Source organism: Anthonomus grandis, chromosome 8, assembly GCF_022605725.1.
Source record: "Anthonomus grandis grandis chromosome 8, icAntGran1.3, whole genome shotgun sequence".
Taxonomy (NCBI): domain Eukaryota; kingdom Metazoa; phylum Arthropoda; class Insecta; order Coleoptera; family Curculionidae; genus Anthonomus; species Anthonomus grandis.
Genome location: NC_065553.1, coordinates 32307052 through 32333991, shown reverse-complemented (window position 1 = coordinate 32333991; position 26940 = coordinate 32307052). Strand labels below are relative to the sequence as shown.

The window sequence follows — 26940 nt, the reverse complement described above, 5'->3', positions numbered from 1 at the left end:
TGGTCGCAAATCTCTACAAACGAAAGTTTTTTAGTAAAAAATTATTGAAATGTTAGATGTAAAAAAATATAAACGGCTATAACTTCCAAAACTCCCAAAGGATTCGAATGAAACTTTTTTATATAACTAATAATAAATATTTAAATCGATTTTACATGGTTGCAAACCTCTACAAACGAAAGTTTTTTGGTAAAAAATTATTGAAGTGTTAGATGTAAAAAAATATAAACGGCTATAACTCCCAAAACTCCCAAAGGATTTGAATGAAACTTTTTTACGCAATTAGTAATAAATATTTAAATCCATTTTACATGGTTGCAAATCTCTACAAACGAAAGTTTTTTGGTAAAAAATTATTGAAATGTTAGATGTAGAAAAAAATAAACGACTATAACTTCCAAAACTCCCAAAGGATTCGAATGAAACTTTTTTATACAACTAATAATGAATATCTAAATCGATTTTACATGGTTGCAAATCTCTACAAACGAAAGTTTTTTGGTAAAAAATTATTGAAGTGTTAGATGTAAAAAAATATAAACGGCTATAACTCCCAAAACTCCCAAAGGATTTGAATGAAACTTTTTTACGCAATTAGTAATAAATATTTAAATCGATTTTACATGGTTGCAAATCTCTACAAACGAAAGTTTTTTGGCAAAAAATTATTGAAATGTTAGATGTAGAAAAAAATAAACGACTATAACTTCCAAAACTCCCAAAGGATTCGAATGAAACTTTTTTATACAACTAATAATAAATATCTAAATCGATTTTACATGGTTGCAAATCTCTACAAACGAAAGTTTTTTGGTAAAAAATTATTGAAGTGTTAGATGTAGAAAAATATAAACGGCTATAACTCCCAAAACTCCCAAAGGATTTGAATGAAACTTTTTTACGCAATTAGTAATAAATATTTAAATCGATTTTACATGGTTGCAAATCTCTACAAACGAAAGTTTTTTGGTAAAAAATTATTGAAGTGTTAGATGTAAAAAAATATAAACGGCTATAACTTCCAAAACTCCCAAAGGATTTGAATGAAACTTTTTTACGCAATTAGTAATAAATATTTAAATCGATTTTACATGGTTGCAAATCTCTACAAACAAAAGTTTTTTGGCAAAAAATTATTGAAATGTTAGATGTAGAAAAAAATAAACGACTATAACTTCCAAAACTCCCAAAGGATTCAAATGAAACTTTTTTATACAACTAATAATAAATATTTAAATCGATTTTACATGGTTGCAAACCTCTACAAACGAAAGTTTTTTGGTAAAAAATTATTGAATTTTTAGATGTAGAAAAAAATAAACGACTATAACTTCCAAAACTCCCAAAGGATTCGAATGAAACTTTTTTATACAACTAATAATAAATATCTAAATCGATTTTACATGGTTGCAAATCTCTACAAACGAAATTTTTTTGGTAAAAAATTATTGAAGTGTTAGATGTAAAAAAATATAAACGGCTATAACTCCCAAAACTCCCAAAGGATTTGAATGAAACTTTTTTATGCAATTAGTAATAAATATTTAAATCGATTTTACATAGTTGCAAATCTCTACAAACGAAAGTTTTTTGGTAAAAAATTATTGAAATGTTAGATGTAGAAAAAAATAAACGACTATAACTTCCAAAACTCCCAAAGGATTCGAATGAAACTTTTTTATACAATTAATAATGAATATCTAAATCGATTTTACATGGTTGCAAATCTCTACAAACGAAAGTTTTTTGGTAAAAAATTATTGAAGTGTTAGATGTAGAAAAATATAAACGGCTATAACTTCCAAAACTCCCAAAGGATTTGAATAAAACTTTTTTACGCAATTAGCAATAAATATTTAAATCGATTTTACATGGTTGCAAATCTCTACAAACGAAAGTTTTTTGGTAAAAAATTATTGAAATGTTAGATGTAGAAAAATATAAACGACTATGACTTCCAAAACTCCCAAAGGATTCGAATGAAACTTTTTTATACATTTAATAATAAATATCTAAATCGATTTGACATGGTTGCAAACCTCTACAAACGAAAGTTTTTTGGCAAAAAATTATTAAAGTGTTAGATGTAGGAAAATATAAACGACTATAACTTCCAAAACTCCCAAAGGATTCGAATGAAACTTTTTTATACATTTAATAATAAATATCTAAATCGATCATTATTTTATCAACATTTCAAAAAAAATTTTATACTTAATATGCCCAAAAATGTTAAAAATATTAATAACAAATTTTTTCACCCAGAGATTGCTACACTTGTTTTAAAAAGATACTTACCCTACTTACCCATGTGGTCCAATATTATCTCTGAAGACACAGATTTAAAGAAGTATAGTAATGCACCTGTCGAAGGACATTTCAAACAATTAAAGCATAATACATTGCCAGGAAAACGGCTAAAATGTAGTAGATTTTTACGTATTACAAGGGAAGTGACCTTAGGTTTGCATAAACAAATTATATTTGACATTGAAAAAGTTCGCTGTACTGGAAAAATTAAAAAAAATAAACAAGATCCAAATTTAGGCATGTTGCAGCAGGAAAAGTGGGGAAAAAAACAAAAATTAAGAGATCCAATTTATTTCGGACCAAATAATCATTTTCTCAAAAATATCACGTTATGAAGTGGAACCTATCCTAATGGCTTAATTAAAGATATAAATTACTATAAAAAAAATTCAACACTAAAAAAATACGTGGTGGGATTCTATACGGGGGCGAAACCATTCAAATATTTAGAAAATACAGATTTTCAAACTTTAGATGATAGAAAATGGCTTTCAAATTTTTTGATTGAGATAGTTTTGTTTCTATATAGTAAAACGTCAATAGTAACTTATATTAGTTCTTTTGAAGGTTGCAGCTTATTTAATGAAAATTGCACACCGGATTTAAATTTATCTGCACCTAACTCATATTTATATGCATATTTGCAAAATAACTGCCATTGGTGTTTGGTTTTTATAAATTTTAAAAAACGAGAGTTTTCTTTTTTAAATCCTTTCGGTAGTTCAGCATCTGAAACAAATGATTATTTTTTAAAATTCTCTAAACAGTATTCTTTAAACAAATCCAAATGGAAGATAAAAGTTTACGAGCACCCGAAGCAAAGGGACAGTTTTAATTGTGGGGTATTTATTTTGCTTTGGGCTGAGAAATTATTTAAGGGGAAAGACGATAATTTATTTGTGTGTTCCGAGCCAGAGGATTAGCGCTATGCTTTGAAATCATTTTTGTTGGAAAATTCTGATATGTCTCAAAGATGTGTTATTTGCGGAGAGACTCAATTATTAATAACTGCTAATTGGATTGAATGTGATGTTTGTAAGCGATGGTACATGACTCAATGCCTCGGAGAGGAATACATCGAAAATGATTTCGAAGCTATAACTTACAATTGTCCTCTTTGTACCGAATTTATGAATATATAAATAATCATATACCTATGTTTGTTTCAAAAGTTTCAAATAAATAAGATTTTTAAATTTATTTTTAGATTGTAAAATTATGTATAATCTTTGTCTCGCAAATTCTTTTATTATCCTTTTAAAATCTTTCTATTGTCATTAAATTCTACCTAAAAAATACATTATTTATCTTATCAAGTAACTGACCCACTTTCCTGCAGTCTTATTGTCTAGATAGTAAGAACCATCGATACATAAACTCTTAGGTTTTTACCGAATTCAATACAATATTCATACAGATATTTTTATTACGCTATATTACTCTTTTCTTGGCTTGGGATAGGCAAGGGTTAAGGGGAGGAAGGAGCCCTTTTGCGGTTTTTTAATCATAATAAAGTACAAAGGCTGCTCACGATTATCTTTAAGTTCTAAATTATACCTTTAAATTATTGAGTCTATCAATAATAAGCATCAACTTGTTAGGAAAACCTTTTATTTCTTGGATTGGGATTGGCAAGGGTGAAGGGGAGGAAGGAGCCCTTTTGCGTAGGGAAATCAGGGAGAAAAATATCATACCGGCACCTGTCAGATATTGTAGCGAGTATTCGGGCAGATGCGGTCGGGAAAGAACACGGAGGGGTTTAGTGGGTAGTGGCTTCACCGAGCCCCACACTGTCCTGGAGTGCCTTGTGCGTCCCAGTTCGTGCGTAAATGCATTCCCCGTCGTGTAATAAAACAAAATTGAAAAGAAAATTACACCAAAGTGCGCAAAGAATTTTATTGCTGGGCAGTTCAGTGGGTAAAAACTTAACTGCTTCTAACAACATATACAAATTCCTGGATGAATTTCCAAAAGGATCTTAACTGAGACCACACACTACTACAAACGGGGCCTATGTAAGTTTTCCTTAAATACAATTAATGAAACCTCCTCAGGTATACTTTCTAGGCATCTTGGTAACAATCCAGCCAGTGGTTTTAACGTAATTTTTGATTGGACCTTTATGGAGAATATTGACTGTTGTCTCCTGAAAGAGAGCGATTACCTAAAGGGAAGACCCGGACTCCTTTTGTAGCACCTGACTGTAGTATCGACGACTTAGAGCTACTAGCCCCGATGGTTTAATTCCATACTACTATTTGGCTGGACTTGGATCTTGTATTTCTACTCAGAAATCACTATCTTTGTATTTGTTATATAAAATAAACAATTGGAAAATTATTATGGTCTTTTGATTAGTTAAAATAACTCAATTTAATTAGTTTAAATAGAGAGTTTTGCAACATGTCTTAAATCTCATCACTTAAAATGTTTATTATTAATATTAAAAAAAGTTTTATTCAAATCCTGTGAGAGTTTTGGAAGTTATAGCCTTAAGTTTTTTTTAATACATCTAACACTTCAATAATTTTTTACCAAAAAACTTTCGTTTGTAGAGATTTGCAACCATGTAAAATCGATTTAGATATTTATTATTAGTTGAATAAAAAAGTTTCATTCGAATCCTTTGGGAGTTTTGGAAGTTATAGCCGTTTATATTTTTTTACATCTAACACTTCAATAATTTTTTACCAAAAAACTTTCGTTTGTAGAGATTTGCAACCATGTAAAATCGATTTAAATATTTATTACTAATTGCGTAAAAAAGTTTCATTCAAATCCTTTGGGAGTTTTGGGAGTTATAGCCGTTTATATTTTTCTACATCTAACACTTCAATAATTTTTTACCAAAAAACTTTCGTTTGTAGAGATTTGCAACCATGTAAAATCGATTTAAATGTTTATTGCTAATTGCGTAAAAAAGTTTCATTCAAATCCTTTGGAAGTTTTGGAAGTTATAGCCGTTTATATTTTTTTACATCTAACACTTCAATAATTTTTTACCAAAAAACTTTCGTTTGTAGAGATTTGCAACCATGTAAAATCGATTTAGATATTTATTATTAGTTGAATAAAAAAGTTTCATTCGAATCCTTTGGGAGTTTTGGAAGTTATAGTCGTTTATATTTTTTTACATCTAACATTTCAATAATTTTTTACTAAAAAACTTTCGTTTGTAGAGATTTGCAACCATGCAAAATCGATTTAAATGTTTATTGCTAATTGCGTTAAAAGGTTTCATTCAAATCCTTTGGGAGTTTTGGAAGTTATAGCCGTTTATATTTTTCTACATCTAACATTTCAATAATTTTTTACTAAAAAACTTTCGTTTGTAGAGATTTGCAACCATGTAAAATCGATTTAAATGTTTATTGCTAATTGCGTAAAAAGGTTTCATTCAAATCCTTTGGGAGTTTTGGAAGTTATAGCCGTTTATATTTTTTTACATCTAACATTTCAATAATTTTTTACTAAAAAACTTTCGTTTGTAGAGATTTGCAACCATGCAAAATCGATTTAAATGTTTATTGCTAATTGCGTAAAAAGGTTTCATTCAAATCCTTTGGGAGTTTTGGAAGTTATAGCCGTTTATATTTTTCTACATCTAACACTTCAATAATTTTTTACCAAAAAACTTTCGTTTGTAGAGATTTGCAACCATGTAAAATCGATTTAGATATTTATTATTAGTTGTATAAAAAAGTTTCATTCGAATCCTTTGGGAGTTTTGGAAGTTATAGTCGTTTATTTTTTTCTACATCTAACATTTCAATAATTTTTTGCCAAAAAACTTTCGTTTGTAGAGATTTGCAACCATGTAAAATCGATTTAAATATTTATTACTAATTGCGTAAAAAAGTTTCATTCAAATCCTTTGGGAGTTTTGGGAGTTATAGCCGTTTATATTTTTTTACATCTACCACTTCAATAATTTTTTACCAAAAAACTTTCGTTTGTAGAGGTTTGCAACCATGTAAAATCGATTTAAATATTTATTACTAATTGCGTAAAAAAGTTTCAATCAAATCCTTTGGGAGTTTTGGGAGTTATAGCCGTTTATATTTTTTTACATCTAACACTTCAATAATTTTTTACCAAAAAACTTTCGTTTGTAGAGATTTGCAACCATGTAAAATCGATTTATATATTTATTGCTAATTGCGTAAAAAAGTTTCATTCGAATCCTTTGGGAGTTTTGGGAGTTATAGCCGTTTTTATTTTTCTACATCTAACATTTCAATAATTTTTTACCAAAAAACTTTCGTTTGTAGAGATTTGCAACCATGTAAAATCGATTTAAATGTTTATTACTAGTTGCGTAAAAAAGTTTCATTTAAATCCTTTGGGAGTTTTGGAAGTTATAGCCGTTTATATTTTTCTACATCTAACACTTCAATAATTTTTTACCAAAAAACTTTCGTTTGTAGAGATTTGCAACCATGTAAAATCGATTTAAATATTTATTGCTAATTGCGTAAAAAAGTTTCATTCGAATCCTTTGGGAGTTTTAGGAGTTATAGCCGTTTATATTTTTCTACATCTAACATTTCAATAATTTTTTACCAAAAAACTTTCGTTTGTAGAACTTGTGTTTGTTGAATTTAAATAATTATTACTAATTGCGTAAAAAAGTTTTATTCGAATCCTTTGGGAGTTTTGGGAGTTATAGCCGTTTATATTTTTTTACATCTAACATTTCAATAATTTTTTACTAAAAAACTTTTGTTTGTAGAGATTTGCAACCATGCAAAATCGATTTAAATGTTTATTGCTAATTGCGTAAAAAGGTTTCATTCAAATCCTTTGGGAGTTTTGGAAGTTATAGCCGTTTATATTTTTCTACATCTAACACTTCAATAATTTTTTACCAAAAAACTTTCGTTTGTAGAGATTTGCAACCATGTAAAATCGATTTAGATATTCATTATTAGTTGAATAAAAAAGTTTCATTCGAATCCTTTGGGAGTTTTGGAAGTTATAGTCGTTTATATTTTTTTACATCTAACATTTCAATAATTTTTTACTAAAAAACTTTCGTTTGTAGAGATTTGCAACCATGCAAAATCGATTTAAATGTTTATTGCTAATTGCGTAAAAAGGTTTCATTCAAATCCTTTGGGAGTTTTGGAAGTTATAGCCGTTTATATTTTTCTACATCTAACACTTCAATAATTTTTTACCAAAAAACTTTCGTTTGTAGAGATTTGCAACCATGTAAAATCGATTTAGATATTTATTATTAGTTGTATAAAAAAGTTTCATTCGAATCCTTTGGGAGTTTTGGAAGTTATAGTCGTTTATTTTTTTCTACATCTAACATTTCAATAATTTTTTGCCAAAAAACTTTCGTTTGTAGAGATTTGCAACCATGTAAAATCGATTTAAATATTTATTACTAATTGCGTAAAAAAGTTTCATTCAAATCCTTTGGGAGTTTTGGGAGTTATAGCCGTTTATATTTTTTTACATCTAACACTTCAATAATTTTTTACCAAAAAACTTTCGTTTGTAGAGGTTTGCAACCATGTAAAATCGATTTAAATATTTATTATTAGTTATATAAAAAAGTTTCATTCGAATCCTTTGGGAGTTTTGGAAGTTATAGCCGTTTATATTTTTTTACATCTAACACTTCAATAATTTTTTACCAAAAAACTTTCGTTTGTAGAGATTTGCAACCATGTAAAATCGATTTATATATTTATTGCTAATTGCGTAAAAAAGTTTCATTCGAATCCTTTGGGAGTTTTGGGAGTTATAGCCGTTTTTATTTTTCTACATCTAACATTTCAATAATTTTTTACCAAAAAACTTTCGTTTGTAGAGATTTGCAACCATGTAAAATCGATTTAAATGTTTATTACTAGTTGCGTAAAAAAGTTTCATTTAAATCCTTTGGGAGTTTTGGAAGTTATAGCCGTTTATATTTTTCTACATCTAACACTTCAATAATTTTTTACCAAAAAACTTTCGTTTGTAGAGATTTGCAACCATGTAAAATCGATTTAAATATTTATTGCTAATTGCGTAAAAAAGTTTCATTCGAATCCTTTGGGAGTTTTAGGAGTTATAGCCGTTTATATTTTTCTACATCTAACATTTCAATAATTTTTTACCAAAAAACTTTCGTTTGTAGAACTTGTGTTTGTTGAATTTAAATAATTATTACTAATTGCGTAAAAAAGTTTCATTCGAATCCTTTGGGAGTTTTGGGAGTTATAGCCGTTTATATTTTTCTACATCTAACACTTCAATAATTTTTTACCAAAAAACTTTCGTTTGTAGAGGTTTGCAACCATGTAAAATCGATTTAAATGTTTATTACTAGTTGCGTAAAAAAGTTTCATTTAAATCCTTTGGGAGTTTTGGAAGTTATAGCTTTTAAATTTTTTTTGTACATCTAAAAATTCAATAATTTTTTACCAAAAAACTTTCGTTTGTAGAGGTTTGCAACCATGTAAAATCGTTTTAAATATTTATTATTAGTTGTATAAAAAAGTTTCATTCGAATCCTTTGGGAGTTTTGGGAGTTATAGCCGTTTATATTTTTCTACATCTAACACTTCAATAATTTTTTACCAAAAAACTTTCGTTTGTAGAGGTTTGCAACCATGTAAAATCGATTTAAATGTTTATTACTAGTTGCGTAAAAAAGTTTCATTTAAATCCTTTGGGAGTTTTGGAAGTTATAGCTTTTAAATTTTTTTTGTACATCTAAAAATTCAATAATTTTTTACCAAAAAACTTTCGTTTGTAGAGGTTTGCAACCATCTAAAATCAATTTAGATATTTATTATCTTTTATAAAAAAAAGTTTTATCCAAATCCTTTGGGAATTTTGGGAGTTAGAGCCTTTTTCATTTTTTTACCATTTGACTTTTTAATTAATTTTCACAACAAAACCTTAGTTTGTAGAGGTTTGAGACCATCGTCAGTCGATTTAGGTATTCATTGTTAATATCTGGACAAAAAATTATTAAAATCCCTTGGGAATTTTTGGAGATACGGGCATTATATTGATTAAATAACAGGGAGCGCGGACTATAAATTGGTCGCTGGCAACCGGCATATGCTGCGTTCTCGATTTTGGTTGCTGGATATCGATCGGACGCTAGCTTCACACACATTAATTTGTTGTGATAAGAAAGTTGTCAACATTTATTTAATTCATTTTATTGTATTTGATCCATTTTTCATTAAAATTTATTAGAAAATACCTATAATTCAATGGCAAGTGCTGTAGAGAGGCCTGATTCAGCTCCTGAACGTAAGTCAATTAATTCAGAACTAAATAAAAAATTATAACCTTGATGGACAGTCTAGTTAAATTTGGGGTTGTGTTTTAGATTTCCTAATAATCTTGTCAATAATATGCCATATCTGGATAGATAAATATTTGTTTGTTCATAACAAAAGACCAAAGGGCATTGAACATTGTTAAATATGGTATTAACTTAAAAAAAAGTTACTAAAATAAGGCAACATTTAAAATATGTTTAATAGTAATTCAAGCCACATTGTTTCAAATATTACTATATCAACATTACTACTCTAAATACAATATCAACATTTAATACTAAGCTATCCATAATAAATGATGTGTATAAATTAATTATTTGCAATATAAATCCATAACAATATTTGTACATAAACATTCTTTATTCTTTATTCAAGAAATTTACAAATCAATACTTACATACTAGTAAACATTATTATAAATTCTTACAGGTTTAAATTGCACCTAGGTAAGCATACCTATGTGTGCAATAAATAAATATTGTATAACAAATTGGATCAAAATTGGCATCTATATAATATGTAAATATCAAAACAATTTAATTATTTTACACGAAAATAGCGTACTACATACTTATTGATGTATTAGAGTAACTTCAAAAAAAGACTTAAGTTATTACAAATGAATTGTTTGACATTTTTATTAAAAAGTTTTTTGTTTTTTAAATTCCTGATATCTAGTGGAATTAGGTTGTAAAATTTGGGTGCTAAATAGGTGGCAAATGTGAGATTTCTTTTTGATGAAGGTATTTTTAAGTGTTTGTTAATGTTTTGCCTAGTGTTGTGTTTGTGTTGTATAAAATTTGTTTTAATTCAATCTTTTAAATAAGTAAATTTACAAAGAGACAATACGTACAGTGCATGAATACTGCAAGTTTCAGTAGAGTAAAGGTGAGAGGTTGGAAACAGTCTTGCTTTTTTAAAACTAACTTTAAGAATATAGTTTTGACTAGTCCTTAGCTGTTCTAGATTGCTAGAATTCATACCACCACAACACCAATATCCCATACGCAAGTAATGGTTCAACAAATGCTTTGTATGTCATAATAGTTGTTTTTTTGTTTAATATTTCCCTCAAAATATAAAATGTTGGAATTAAACTTCTTATTTTATTCCGCAAATATAGCACATGTTGATCCTACTTTAGGTGTGAATCAATTACTATACCCAGGTATTTTATTGACTTAGTTTCTTTAATTCGCTATGTGTTGTTTATTTCTCTTGAACTATAATCCGGACAGTTCGCTTCGGTTAGTGAAAAAGCCATATAGCAAGTTTTGTCTATGTTAAGTGATAGTTTAAATGTGTCAAAATAATTTTTTACAACTTCAAAACCGGCCTTAAGTTTTTCTTTAGCATCATACCACGAGTTTCCCCAAAAAATAATGGCGGTGTCATCTGCATATGCAAAAATTTTTGCGTTTAGTATGTTTAGTTCACACAAGGAATTAATATAACTCACCTTTAGAAAATTACTTGTCTCTCTTTGATTATCTTTCCTCCTTTAGGGCAATTCAGAACCAAAATATTTTGTTGTTGGGGGATTTTAATATAAGGTTTATACAGGATAATGTTTATGATTGTAACACTAAACTTGCTGGCCTAAGGGATTTTATGGCGTTTTTGAATCTCTCTCAATTTAACAATGCCCTTAACTGCAACAATAATTTGCTTGATCTAGTTCTCTCCAACTTCCAGTGTTCTGTGGATAGGGACGACCAACCCCTTGTCACTGAGGATGCATATCACCCTGCTATTAATATCTCGTTGAATCTTGTCAAATTTGAGAGTGTTACAGATTTCCCCTCCAACAATGAGAGTCCTAAGTATAATTTTCGGAGGGCTAATTTTCCCTATCTTTACCAGCTTATCTCTGATGTGGATTGGACTTTTATATGCACCCAGTCAGATGTTAATGAGGCAGTTAAAACCTTTTATGACAAAATCCATGAAATTTTTTGTCTAGCTGTTCCTCGTTTTCGACCCTCTAATAGTAAATACTCATATCCTGTGTGGTACACTCATGAAATTAGGAAATTATTAAAATTAAAGTCTAGGCTACATAGGAGATGGCTTCATACACGGTGCTCTGCTGCTTATGAGGATTTTAGAGCTGCTAGGAGGGTAGTAAAAACAAAAATGGATCTTGCTTATCACGAGTATATATCCAGGACTGAGTCAGCTATTTGGAGTGATCTAAAGCAATTCTGGAGGTTCATTCACCTTAAATGAAACAACTCTTGCATTCCAGGTTCTATGAGCTATAAAGATACCACTGTTGTGGGTCCTAAAAGTATTGTAAATGCTTTTTCTGATTTTTTCAGGAGTGTTTATGTTGAGTCCTCTATTGCTCAGCCCAAAGAATCTGATACATATGGTTCAGACAACATTTTGGTCCAATCTTTTGTTGAGGCAGATGTAAGAAAAGCTTTACAGAAGTTAAAAAACAAAGAAACTGCGGGTCCTGACCAAATACCTTCATTTCTTTTGCGTGACTGTGCATTGGCACTGGCTGTACCACTCTTACAAATCTTATCACTCAAGACCAATACATTTCCGGAAGAGTGGAAAAAGGCTAAAATATGTCCAGTGTTTAAGAGTGGCGACCATGGCAGAATAGAGAACTACAGACCAGTGTCAATTCTCTCTAATTTTTCGAAGGCCTTTGAGATATGTGTGCACGATAAATTGTCTCCTCAAATTAAGCACATAATTACAGAAAAGCAGCTTTCTTTCAGGTTTCTTTCAGAAAAGATCTACTGTCACTAATATGGCTTGTTTCTTGGAAACAGCATATCTAGCTATAAATCAGAAAAGCCAGTTGGATGTGCTGTACACAGACTTCTCGAAGGATTTTGATCGGCTGGATCACAGTTTGCTGGCACGGAAGCTGGCTTTGGCTGGATTTCATCCTTGTCTGGTGGAGTTCTTCATCTTATATCTGACTGGCAGGCTTCAGTATGTTGAATTTAATGGTTTTGGGTCTGAGTATTACATGGCTTCGAGTGGTGCGCCCCAAGGCAGTAACCTCGCCCCAATGCTGTTCGATCTATTTATTAATGATTTAGTTGATTGTATGGAGAGTTTCTGTCTTTTATTCGCTGATGATCTGAAGTTGTTTCGTATCATTCGTACTATGCTGGACTGCCTGAAGCTGCAAGAGGAAATGAATAGGGTCTTTGAATGGTGTGAAAGAAATAAACTACCACTAAACTGTGACAAATGTAAAAAAATGACAATTTCCATTCTTCATGAAGAGATTTTATACCCATATATATTGAGTGGTTCTCAGTTGCTAGACTGTTTTTCAGTGAAGGATTTGGGTATTGAAGTAGATAAGAGGCTCACATTCAACCAGCATGTAGCACAGGTCACTGGTTCAGCCTTAAAATCCCTCGGGTTTATAGTAAAGTCCACTTCTCAATTTAAGAATATATCCAGCTTGACTGTATTGTATAATTCATTAGTAAAGTCTAAATTAATGTATGGCTCTATGTTGTGGTTTCCCATCTATGATGTTCATGTTAACAGACTGGAGTATGTACAGCGCAGATTCTTAAAGTTACTTTCTGTTAAGTTGGATGGAGTATATCCAGTAAGAGGTCTGGAACAGGAGTACCTGCTGAATAGATTCAACTATTTGTCACTAAAGCAAAATACTATTCTCTTTAGTCAGATATTTTTATATAACTTTGCAATAATAAAATTGATTGTTCTGAGCTCTTAGAGAGGCTACCTCTATTTGTTCCTCCTGCCAATACAAGGAGGCACCATATATTTTATCCCTCTCTTAACTTAACAAATCTGTCCAGCAAAGCTCCACTGTGCCGTGCTTGTACATGGTATAATCAGATGAATGCTATAGATGTCGACATCTTTAGCAGCACTGAATATGTTTTTAAAAAAAGGATGTGTTCCTCTCTTAATTTGAATGATACCTGATTATTTTTCTGTGATTGTATCATTTGGTTAGTGTGTCTTATATTCTTACAATTATGCTATTGTTCTAAATTTTAAATTTTGTTATCACTCTATATTGGATCTTATATTATTTTTTTATATTATTTTTTTTGTACTACTTATTTAAGGTGCTTATAACTTGTACTGTTTTAATTTTAATTATTTCGATTGTCTTGTAATTGGGAATTTTCCTGTTGGACAATAAACTATTTGAATTTGAATATATATATTAAAAAGTGTTGGACCCAGGACGGTTCCTTGCGTTACTCCACATGTTATAGTTTCCGCCTCACTAATAATGCTTCCAATCTTTACATGCTGCATTCGACCAGAAAGGTATCTGGCAAAGACATCCAACACAGAGCCATGCACCCCATATGACTCCAATGTTTGAAGGAGTATGGTAGGTGACACCGTGTCGAATGCCTTAGCCAGATCCAGAAATAATACCAAACATTTATCTCCATAGATGTTATAATTGCCAAAGTTATCCAGGGTTTTAGTTTTTTATATTTTTTGCTTGGAACTGTAATTAATTCAGATTGCTTGATAATCGATATTAATGAGTTAATTATAAAATCACAAACTGGTATGGGATTATCAAAGGAAAATACATAGTCCCAGTTTATGTTACTTGCAAGTAGTTTTAACTTATTTAAATCAATTTTTTTAAAGTTGGTAACATTACAGGCCGAATTAACATTATTTGTGTTTGCATTTGGCATTTGTTTATCTTGACTAAATAAATTAAGCATAGTGGGCAAATGGTCAGTTATATCATGTTCAATAATATAGGCATTATATTTTAAATAATTCTTAAATTTGCATGGAGTTATATTTAATAAACATATGATCCAGACACGATCCACTATCCTCCCTTGTAATATTCATAATTAAAGATCTAAAGCCAAAAGAACTCATTATAGATAGGTATTTATTATTTGTAGGGTTATCTTTATTAAGTATATTTATATTAATATCTCCCGTAAATATATCAACATCATGAGCAGCTAAGGACCCTAAGTAAACCTCTAATTCATCCAAAAAATACCGTACGTTTGAAGAGGGTGATCTATATGTTGCATGAATTTTATATTCTATATTATTCATATTAATGGTAAAAGTTGTCAAGGTAATATTGGATTGATTGAGTACCATATTACTGAAACTTGTTGTTAAATGAGATTTTATGTATATTAATACACCATCAAAAGAGTTGTAGCTGGCTTCATTATAATAACATGTATATCCGGGAATATTATAGCAATTAGTTGACGTTATTTTGTGAGACTCACTTAAGATTATAACATCACAGTATTCTATATTATAAGTATCCAGAAATAGTAATAAATTATCGAAATTAGTCCTAACACCTCTAATATTTAAATGTATAATGTTTAAAAGTTTCTTACTTAAATCTATGCAGCTATTGAGATCATCCGGTATTATTTTGTGACTAACGTCCCTCAGTACATCTTCCATCGAATCTAGTACTTCCACGGCTTGGCTATCCATAGTTTATTTTACTTCTGGCTCTCTCTACTTGATATTTGTAACAATTGCATAGTTTGTTTCATGATGGACATTGAAGTTTGTGTTATATTTGTTATTATTTGAAACACAATTCATACAGGTTTTGGTAGATCTTGGACAGTTTGATTCTTCGTGTTCCGCTGAGCAGATTGAGCATACCTTTCTACTGCGACAGTTGTCCTTTTTGTGGTTGTACTGCTGGCAGTTAAAGCACTTCAGGATCGCAATATCTTCATATACCGGCAACCTTTCCCAGTCTACATACAACCTTCCAGTGTTCATAAAACCAGTGAATAGTTTTGGCGAGCACTCTGCAAATATAGTTTTCGTATTTTTGTAGCAAATGATTTTACATATGTCACCTTAAAATAGTTCTCATCCTTTAAATGGTTTTGTTTTCTAATTATTTTTTCTGTCTCTGATGTCGTTATATCCTTTTTAAATCCAGGAATTTTTATCCTGGGGTTTTTTAATGTCGTTTTAGTTATTTCGTAGCCTGGACCCAGAATTTGTTTGGCAGCAGATGTTAGAGTATCGGTGTCGGTATGAGACGGACATTTTAAAATGACTTTTCCGTCAGCTAGATTCTTTCTGCTCAAAACTTTAATTCCCAAATCAACAGGATTAATTTTTTCCATATCTTTCTTTAACTTACTGGAATTTTTGTCTTGAATAGGTTTAATAATTATTTGCGGAAGACTGGTTATATTTTTAGTTGGGAATTTTTTAGTATCGGCGATAACATTTGCGTAATAAGGTTTTGCTTGGTAAGTTTGCATGTTATCGTGAATAGCCTTAATATTTTGTTGCATGTGATGGAGTTTCTCTGTCAGGTGATCCAATTTATTATCCTGTTTTTTGATAATCATAATTTCTCTCAATTTAGCTTTGCATGTTTGACACATCCAAATAACTATGTCCGCCAGGTCTTTTGTTATTTTTTTATATTGGGAGCCAGTAATTCCGACACACAAACAATGGTACCAAGAACGGCAAGCTCATTCACAAAAAATGCCGTCTTTATTATCCTGAACATCTCGTTTACATTTCTTGCAACATATAATTTCTGTATCCTCATCTTCACTCATAATGCACGAAAAATGTCTATTTCTACTGGGCTATATTACGTGACACGATACGAGAATCATCAACATTGATAACATTGGGATTCCTAACAGCAAGCGCTATGGTATTTTGTTCTTAACTCGGCATTGTTTATACTTTTTAAATTAAGTTTATAAAAAAAAACGATAACAGTTTTGATTTCGCAAACTACACCACTATATAGTTCACTTTTTTACTATTATTTTGACACTAAACACAACTTTATAGTTCATAATATAGCAGGAAAAAAATACAAAAAGGTCGGAGGCTCGATTTACAGTATGAGTACGCATCGATCGCGTAGTCTTCTTTCAATCAACATAATCAAAAATAATGAAGAAATAGTCCATACCTGCAGTGGAGTCATAGGTTAAGGTAAAATGAAAATCCTTCAGTCTCCCTTATTACTACTTATTTAAATAAGTAAAGGGAGACTGAAGGATTTTCATTTTACCATAATCAAAAATACAACAAAATTCCTACTCTAAAAATTATGATAAATGGTATTTAAGATATACATGTATGAATAACCTTTATAACAAATAATTCTTAACTATTAATTTACTGAAAGGCCAATATCCTCTTTATTTTTGTCTGTGTTTGCAATTTTCCATTGGTCAGCTATACGATTTTACATTCTCGTAATAGAGTATTTTTGTAAAAACTAATCTCTGAATTGATATACAGGTATTTCTTCTCTGACTTTCTGAATTTCCATGTTGTTTGAAGATTGTTCATCAATTTCTCTTAGTGTTAATGCTTTGGGTCTGGAATATTCAACTATTTGATGAATGAGTATTTCATCATTGAATGATGTGATATTTTGTTGCGGCATGCAGACTCTGGACAATGGATCAGCAATATTGGTTTTTCCTGGTTTGCCAATTACATCAAAATTAAATGACTATAGTCGCAGTACCCAACACTCTATTTGAGCGCAAGGTTTAGATTTTTTCCCAAATATTACCTCAAGGGACTTATGGTCAGTAATTAACTAGAATTTTTTTCCATATATTCTAAAACTTTCCACTGACTAATAATGCTAAAGGCTCTTTTTCCATTTGGCAATATTATTTTCCGCAGTCAGTAAGACTGTTGTTTCCATAGTCAATTATTCTAGAGCCTGTATCATTAGATTACAGTAATGCCATTCACAAACCTACTGGACTTGCATCTGCAATTACTTGTGTTATGTCCTTTGGATCATTATACCCTAAGATTTTAATATTTAGTAAATTTTGTTTCAAGATACTAAATAATTTTTCCTGATCAACTTTCCAACATTTTTCAATATTTGAACAATTGCCTATTTTTAAGTGCAGTATTTTTATCAGCAGTTCTGTTAGTGTGGCAAGATTTGGCATCCTTTTTCCAACAAAGTTTAATAATCCTAAGCAACTTTGAAATTCATTGTTTCAAGTGCACAAAAATTGTTAATAACTTGGATATATGAGGATAAAGGTTTTACTCCTAGAGTAAAAACCTCCTCCTAGAGTTTTTGCAAGTAGTTTTTTTTTCAGAGTATTATAATAGATATTATTATACTCAAGACACTTTTCTTGAGCATTTACTTTTAGTTTTACATAAAAAAGTAATAAGAAAAGAGGTATAAAAATCGGTTCCAGCTCATTTCAATAAATAATTGTCTCCATAATAAATTAAAATACTAATGAATACTCCTGCATATAAAAATAATCAAGTGTTCCTGAATTTGTTTTCATTGATGATCCCCCGTACACAGCACAGCCAGAGTGGTTGAGATTCAAGGTAATTTTCACTTTAAGGTGGGCAGTATGTATATGAAGTGGCCTGGCTTGTTGTAATCTATAGACGGTGTCCATACAACCCTTTGACTGTAAAGGGAAGACAACATCAGTGGACGTTCATTGTGGCTGCGATCCTTTGAAATATTTTAGAAAGCATCCAACATCGAACAACCAACCAAAAAAAAGCGCAATTTTTTTACACAGCGCTGGAAGTGCTTTACAAGAAATGTTTTACAATCTCCCAGGAGCACATACAAGCCCAAGAAAGACTCGACTCGACGAAGTTTCTTTGGATGCCATTATTTCCGAAGCAATAGTTTTGGCATCTTCCAAAAATATTTCAAAGGACCGCAGCCGCAACGAACTCCCACTAATGTTGTCTCCCCTTCACAATCGAAGAGTTGTATCGACACCGTCTATAAATTACAAGTCAGGCCACTTCATATACTGCCCAGGTTAAAATGAAAATGGCCTGAATTTCAACCGCTCTGGCTGTGCTGCGTACTGGGATCATCAATGAAAACAAATTTAGGAACACTTATACGCGGGAGTATTCATTAGTATTTTAATTTATTATGGAGACAATTATTAATTTAAATGAGCTAGAACCGATTTTTATACCTCGTTTCTTATTACTTTTTTTATGTAAAACTAAAAGTAAATGCACAAGAAAAGTGTCTTGAATATAATAATATCTATTATAATATACTGACAAAAAAACTACTTACAAAAACTCTTTCAAGAAACGTAATGGACCGTTGGCATATTATGGTATGTGCGAAAACTAAATGCCGCTTGCAGAGTCTTCTTCTTGTACGCACTGTTACTTCCGGGCTAGCAACTTGGCTCTTGCCGGTCTTTTGGGATCATACTTTCATCGAGATTAGGCGCCATCTTTTTATGATTCTGAGTCGCATTTAGGTGCTTGGAATTTTGACTCGCTCGGAACATAGTAATCGACTGATCGGGATAAGGTTTGGTTGCTTGTAGGTATAAGGTCGGAGCAGACCTCGCACCCTCAAAATACGGAACTTTTGGCTGATGAGAAAAGGTCGGACGGAGGTGTGAACGTAACCGGTCTTTTACGGTGTTTTTCGGCGTTGTTTTAGGTTGTTTGGCGTTCGGATTGGGTTTTATGTGGTTAGTACGGATGGGAATTGGGATTTGAACACACTAAGAAGGAAAAGAATGCACACTTTTAAGACTTATACCTCGGCTCCTAGAAGAAGCTTGATCGCCGGGTTTGAGTTTAGCTTTTCTAATTTTGCCATAAGGTTGTCGATTTTTTTTCCGACATCCCATCAGGCAAACTTAGCAGATTCAAGAGGTTTGTGTTTTTGATAGGAAACTTGGGACGTTTCATATGTGATGATGATGAAGTGCCATCCTTTGGCTCCGCCCTCCTGGTGTTCTAACACACAAAGACCTTGAGAAAAACGACCGACACGGACTCACGTCCGTGTCGGTCGTTTTTCTCAAGGTCTTCGCGAAGCTTTTTGGTTTGTTTACATTTTTTATATTTGGGTTTTTTGGGCAGCGCCAATAACTCGCCGGATGGTCGCCACCGCAATTGCAACACTCTGCCGAGGCTGCTCTGTTTTTGTCACAGTTAGAATAAAAGTGATCGCCCTTGCATTTATGGCAACGCGGCTTTGCGTTGCAATTGCTCATGACGTGTCCATATTCTTGGCAACGATGATACTGCCCAATTTGCTTCCTGTTCTCGATGGTGTGGGTCCGTAAACGCTCGACGCGGACCCTAATGTTCAAAAGGTTTTCTATCTCAAACACAGCCTCTTGATCTTTCGGGACGAGGAACCTGATGAGGTCCGTGGGCCTTCTACGGCCTGGGCCGGTTTTAAACCAACCCAGTTGCCCGGCTCGAACCCCATCATTCTGAGCTCCTCCTCAACTTCTTCCAGTTTAAAGTTTTGGTCAAGTCATCTCAGTATTACATTCAGTTTCCGAATGCTTCAGTTGCCGCTTGCAGGGTAAAGCGTTGTACCACAGGGCTTAAAACTGATGTAGGATTTTTCCTTTTTAAACATCCCAGTTTAACACTAAAAGTGACTTTCTAATGGTCACGCGGGTTAATATTGCCTGTAGGTCTAAGCATTTGTTATCTTTGTACTACTTATTGTAGACAATTTATTGTTTTTATTTTAATAAAATTGTACTTACACAATACTTTAATAAGCTGATGTTTGACTTATTTTAAAAGGTTTTGTGTGGTAAAATATGATAAATTTCCGCGCTTACTGTTTCAAAGTCTTTTCCCAAATTATCCTCGTTGCCAATTTAATATCTTCGTGTTGTAAGGCTTTAAAATTATTCAATCCTTTGGTATAATCGAAATAAAACACTACCATGATTTTATAGATGTTTACTCACTTACTGATATATTTCGAATGCCTAACAACAATCTCCAGCAGGTACAAATATTTGGGTTACGGAACAGTTTTTTATCATCAAGTTATGGTTTACAATGCTTAGATTTATTTCTTTCGTAGGACTTTAAATGCTTATATGTATACTACAGCATCCTTTAAAGGTTGATTTAACAACAAAATCATAAATATATCCGATTGTTCACCAAAGCATTTTCGGGTAAGTTCTAGTCGACTTTAGGTATCTCCGATTTTTAACATTTTCGAATATGAAATAGTAAGCTGATCTTCTTTGGACTGGTGGTTTAACGAAAGAGTAATGATACAGTAATTAGATAATATTGTTAAGCAATTTGGGATCAGAATAAGTTAAAAAGATTTATCATCGAAAGTGCTGTAATGACCAAACTGATTTTTTGGAAAAAGAGCATTGTTTCAAAATGTAAAATTTTTGATGAATTGCCAATTTTATAAAAAAAATACAGAATTTTATAGAACATATCTTTTTTAATATACTGTAAATTTTAATATTTTATTTGATAGAATGGAAAATTTTGAAATCTAAATCCTGCTTACTTCCCAACCATCCTAATTCAGTCGTGCCATCATCAAATGATGAAGATCAGGTTCGACGTGCAAACGTTGAACGAAAACCAAAGTTGCTTCTGATTTCAGAAGAAGATTTCATTTTGAAGATCAGTAGACCATGATACCACAATTAGATATCAGATGATATCAATATATATAGATATCAGATGATATCATATTGTGGGGAGGGCAACTTTTGCCGATTGCACCGAAAGCCTGCGACTATTTTAGCATTTTTTTGCATAGAGTGAGGAACTGTTTCAAAGAATTTTAAAAACCGTTGATTTGATAAATATGTTAACCAAAATTTTAATCGAAGCTGTTCGTAGTTTTAGAATATTGTATCATAAACAAAACACATATTATCATGATAATTTAAGGAAAGAAAACGCTTGGGAGGAGATATCCAAATTAACTCGATGTTCTGGTCATTTATTATATCTTAAATCGATGTTTTCGTTACTTACTGTTTATTAAGTTGGCATCATCAGGAGATTTTAAAACTCAGTTTTAATTATCCGAGGATGCCAACTTGGTCGGTGAAATAAATGTGCGAGTGTGGAAGTTCTCGTTTTGGTGTTAAGTGGTGTACAACTCTTGCTTTGAATATAGTTTATGTTTTTACAAAAATACACAAAAAAGACAGCTTATTATATAGTTTCAAATGCACGTTATAATTTATTTTATTTGACTCTATACAGGGTGTCTCACAACGAATGCCGGCTTTCTATTTCGCTTTTCTCGGTATCGCAGCACAGGCTACTGCAATAATAACATCCTCTTCAGAATGTGAGGAACTGCTAATTTTTTTTTTTTAAAAACGCTTAAACGGGAGCTTAATCACAATACTTCTATATGCTTGAATAGCTGAACCACAATTAAACGTCGTCGTGTCTTCGTTCTGCCGATCGTATGAGTTACCGACTGAACGGACCGAACGTGCCAAACCGACCGAGCCGATCCGATCCAGTGGGCGCCCTCCTTAAATTATATTTATTTTTTTCCCACATCACTTCACACATTTCGATTTCAAGTTGCTTACTGGTATCACTAACATGAAAGCCAGCATTATTGAGTAAAGTAACATACTCCATTATTAGTTTTTGAAGGATTTCGCCTGTCTACCCAGCACTTGTACCCATTTTCCAGCAAGAGGCTGGAACATGACAACAAGTCCATATCTGTATCTTTTTGTATCTCTTATTGTATCTTTTAAGTGACCAGGCCTAGAGTCACCAAAATCTACGAAGTCCCTCATTTTCAAAGTATGGCTGTTAAAATTAACTCCCTTGCTGAGGCTAATGTAAATATATGAAGAGAAATTATTTCTTTAAGCTCTATAAATTATTAAAGAAGACAAAAAAGTTTTTCTGGATAAGATCCGTCAAAATCAACTTACCCCGCCGACCCCGAAATTCCATTATGCATCCCTTTTCCTTAAGACAATCGAAAATGAATTTTTGAAACTCAAAAGAAGATGACATATGTTTTCAATGTACTTCTGGAGGGTTTTTATTATAAGCTAAAGGTAAAATACTTCTTTTAAGTCATGCGTACTTACGGATATTTGTTGGGATTTTTGACAAACATTTCACCAAAGAACAAATCCGATTGGACCAGCGTTTTTGTTACAATGAAAAAAAATGGTTTTGAAAAAACCGTAATTTATTACCATCAGGTTTAAATTTTAGGAGTTTAATTTATCATTGGACAATTACATCTTCATTTATTTTCTTTACTAATACTTTTAGATAATTTTTGATAAAACTAATTAAAAAAAATTTAACATTAAAAAATTTATTACCATTGCATTGCATGATTTTCGTTGGCATTGGGATTTTCTTTGGATAAAGAATCGCAGATTACATTACTGCATCTGCATTAGAATTTTTCTGGGTATTTTCCTCGTTATCATTTTGTAAATACTTCATGCTCAATAAGATTTCAAGATCATCCTACATAACAATCATAAATCATTCATCATCGCACAGTATAAGCAATAATTGTCCCAGTTACAAGAAATTATTTTAATAAAGTGCAAAATTTGGTTGTAAAAGGAAACTAAATTAACAGAAAAAAAAAGTTTCATTGGAAAAAATTACAACAACGTTACACTGCCTTATCCCCATTGAAAATTAATTTAAAACGATTGTTTATCAAAAACTCTTTTGTTGAAAATGTCAAATTGACGCAAGTGAAAATAAAAATAGATTGCAGAGTAACCAATCAGAGTGAGGTACACTTCTATAATCCATATCCGAGTTCGGCTCGCGATACATATTAGAGTGAAATTATTATTGGATTTTAGTGAAATTTTCAATGAAAATAGAAAATGATGTTTAAATGGGAATTGAGTTTAGTTTGGAGGTAAACTTGGAGGTCCGATTAATAGAGGAGGTGTGAGGAAGTTCGAAAGTGTTTTTCTTCTATTGGGATCCGTAATTATGGTGGATCAAGGAAATTTTGCATAGTGTTAGCGGGTGAGAGGGGGCAACTTTTGATGAAATTTTGGGGTCACTGGGGGATTAGGGGGGATAGTTATGGGTGTTTAAAAATTAAAAATTGACTTTTATGGGTGAAGGAGTGCGTTTAGGGGCTTAAAATGGTGGGTAGTAGTGGCCCCTCTACAAATGGGGTCATTTAGTTAGAGTGAAAAAAAACATTGAAAAGGGGGGATTTTGGGGTAGCTTAGGAAGTGCTTTGGTTTTTTGGGTATAATGGGGATAGGGAAATAGGTGGAACGTTGAAATTTGACACGGTATCGATTAGTAGGTGTAGGAAGGGAAGTGTATGAAAAAATTATTAAAAGAAGGGGACAGGGGGGATATAAGCAGAGTTTTTTTGATTTTCTCAAAAACATATTCTTCGATTTGGCTGAAATTTTGATAGAATCTAAACCATTATAGAGGTGTTTCGTATGAGAAGTTTCAAAATTTTCGAAAAATTAACAAGGGCAGGAGGGGGGTAAAAATTTAAAAAATTTCCCTATGGCACCGAGAAGGTTGAAAATCACTGGAAATCGTTAGAATGATCCCCTAAATGTGCCTACCAAATTTCATTAAAATCGGTCAATATTAAGTGGGTCAAATGGCGGTGAGAAATTAACATGGGCTCTTATGGGAAAAGTGGGAAAAACCGTTCCAGAAATTAAACGGTTTGTCGGAGAGAAAAAATGTATTAGAGTTTTTTGCATAACTTTTGATTTACTAATATGAGAAAAAAAAATTTTGAAAAAAATCCAATTTTTAGTCGTTTTTCTTGAAAATTTGTCCAAGTCCGGCCGGGAAATTCCATTGTTTCGCGTTTTTCTCGAAAACTATAGGTTTTAGCGAAAATAGTATAGATACCTTTTCACTTCGTCGTCGCGTCTTTTCGAGGTACCAAGAGAAAAAAGTCGGAAAATCGACTTATTGGCCGGTGAAAATTGCAGGGAAAGCGAAAAAACGCTTATATGGAAACGGTTGGTTTTTTCGTCTTAAAATGCAAAATTTCTATCCCCCCTTTAGCCGTTTTTTGAGCCGCCATTAGAGTCAGTAATCTATAGATTGGAAAGGGGATATTAACCTTAAACGAGTACGGCGAGCGATCCGTCGTTTTTTTTTTAACGAGCACCGTGGCCGTTCTATTAAATTCGAAAAATTCATCCATTATCCCAAAGATGCTGGTCATACACTTTTATAAAAGGTAAAAAACACGAAATCTACAGCATCACAAATACATTTAATAAAATAACTAAGGTTACATGTTTCGCTCGACTAGAGCATCATCAGACCTAAACAATAATTAAAATTATGTAACCCGAAAAAAGGAGAATTTAACAAAAACTTACCATAACATACACAAAACACCTGATATATAAGTAAACAAAGATTACAATAAAGTGGCACTATCTATGTACAAAGAACTCAACTAAACAATCAAATCACTTTATACATTTTAGAAATCTAACCATCATTTAAGAGTCTAGAACTACTTGAGGTTATTAAAAACTAGGTGGCCATCAAAATCAAACCTTTCATTAACACAGGACAGATCTGGGCTTTTAAAAGCTTTACTAATCTCCATTGTCTCCAACAAGTCTAGTTTTTTACTTTTATTGCATTGATGCAGTATTTTTATATTTTGGCTGTCAGGAAAATCATGTTTGGAGTCGAGAAGGTGATTAGCAAAAGCTGATCTGGTCACTGTGATTTCGGTATTTTTAAATTTATTGTATTGGGCATTGTGTTCACTAATCCTAGTAGAAATCTTCCTACCAGACTGGCCGACGTACACTGCAGGGCACTCTTTAGACCTAATCTCATAAACTCTTGGAGAAAGGTGATTATAGCTACTCTGGGAACCTCGTTATTATTCAATTTTGCGAAGCGCGCAAATCAGTCTCCTTATATCCAGGTAGCAGTAATAAAGCAAAGATTTATTATTTGAGAGATTGCCTCAGAAATATATTCTACTGTTTCTTTAATTAATCGAATAGGAAATTGATAATCTTCTACTGATTTTTTTATTTTTAAGGTTCATTATTAATTTCAAAATGTCTTCTTTGGTAATTGGAGTTATAAAAATAGAGTTGTTTCGGTGAGAAATTGGAGCTTTTGATTATATTTGTTAATCACAAGAGTTAATAAAGTACTGATTTAATGTTTCATGTAAAATATTGAATTAATTCAAGAAATTTTTAAGAACAGATTTAAAATATATGAGATAGTGAATAAACTATATGGTGTTCAATATTGATCTCTGTGCTCTCAAGGGAGGACTTTTAGTACTGGTTGTCAGCTTAGGATTATTTCTTTGTTGGGCACTTTTATATATTAAATTTATAAGGCTTGTCTTTGAATCTCAATATTCATTACAAATCAGCTGAGATTTTAAGACTTGTTTTGTTTAAAAATATAAGAAAAAGGGAAAAATCATATAGATTAATAAATTTATTTTCACCATAGACTGTCCAGGAACTCAAAGTGACCAAGCCGGCAAAGCTTCAGCATGTGCCGGTTGTCCTAATCAACAGATTTGTGCTACAGGACCAAAGGGTCCAGATCCTGGTATAGCTTTAGTCAAAGACAGGTATGAATACTCACATGAAAGAAAAAGAAGGTTTGCATCTGCTTGCATATTAATTTAAAAATGCCTTCAAGCTTAGGTGTTAAAGTGACTTTCTACTTTACAGGTTGCAAAATGTAAAAAATAAAATCCTTATTCTATCGGGAAAAGGTGGTGTGGGTAAAAGTACAGTCACAGCACTTTTAAGTAGAGCTTTGGCTGTTGAAGACAATGAAAGAAATGTAAGTAAGTAACTTTAGATACAGCCATTATCCTTCTTTTTATATAAAGACAATTTATTATTTAACTTACCCTATTGTATCTGCTTCTTCTTTCTTTTTCATGCCCGAAAATCATGTTCAAATGGTGTCTGTGCATGCATATAAATTAGTTACTTGTTAACAATTAATAAAAAAAAAAAGATTTTTTGAAAGAAGATCATTTTCATAGTTAATTTTATAAATTACCTTATTATTGGCTTTCTAAATTATGTTTCTTATTATTGACTATCACCGTGCACAACTCACCGACCCTTACACAAGAGACACTAACATCCGTTGTACCCTAATTTACAAAACGTTGTGAATTCGCAGTCAGAACGCGGAAATAGAACAAGGTGTCATCTCGTGCCAGGACGATTGTTACAAATAATTTTTAGACAAAACAGCCCTGTTTGAATATAACTGTTAAGAGGAGGAAAATAATCAATATGCAGGGAAAGGCAATTTGTAGGTATTTAAGGGGTTTACGGTTTTAATTTATTATTTTGGATTGAACTGAAATCTTTAAGGAATTCTAAGATAATAAATTTGAATAAAATATTTTTTCCTTAATATAATTATATTCTTTTGACAAGGGTGACTAATTTTAAGTTTTTTTTGAGATTATTAAACTTCTTGTAAATTATATGTTGAAATACAGTCATATACAGTGACCGCCTAAAGTTCCGCA

The 26940-nt window shown here is 31.7% G+C and overlaps 1 protein-coding gene across 2 annotated transcripts in view; it reads left to right on the top strand.

Moving 5' to 3' along the window:
- Window positions 1–9408: 9408 nt before the first annotated feature.
- LOC126739957 (cytosolic Fe-S cluster assembly factor NUBP1 homolog) overlaps window positions 9409–26940 on the top strand; it is an 83967-nt gene continuing 66435 nt past the window's right edge. The window contains exons 1-3 of one of the 2 annotated variants that reach the window (XM_050445795.1): window positions 9409–9576; window positions 25890–26043; window positions 26117–26231. In XM_050445795.1, coding sequence (XP_050301752.1) covers window positions 9537–9576; window positions 25890–26043; window positions 26117–26231 — 309 coding nt within the window. In that variant the 5' untranslated portion in view covers window positions 9409–9536. The remainder of the gene's footprint in view (window positions 9577–25889; window positions 26044–26116; window positions 26232–26940) is intronic. The other variant, XM_050445796.1, reaches the window with a different exon arrangement.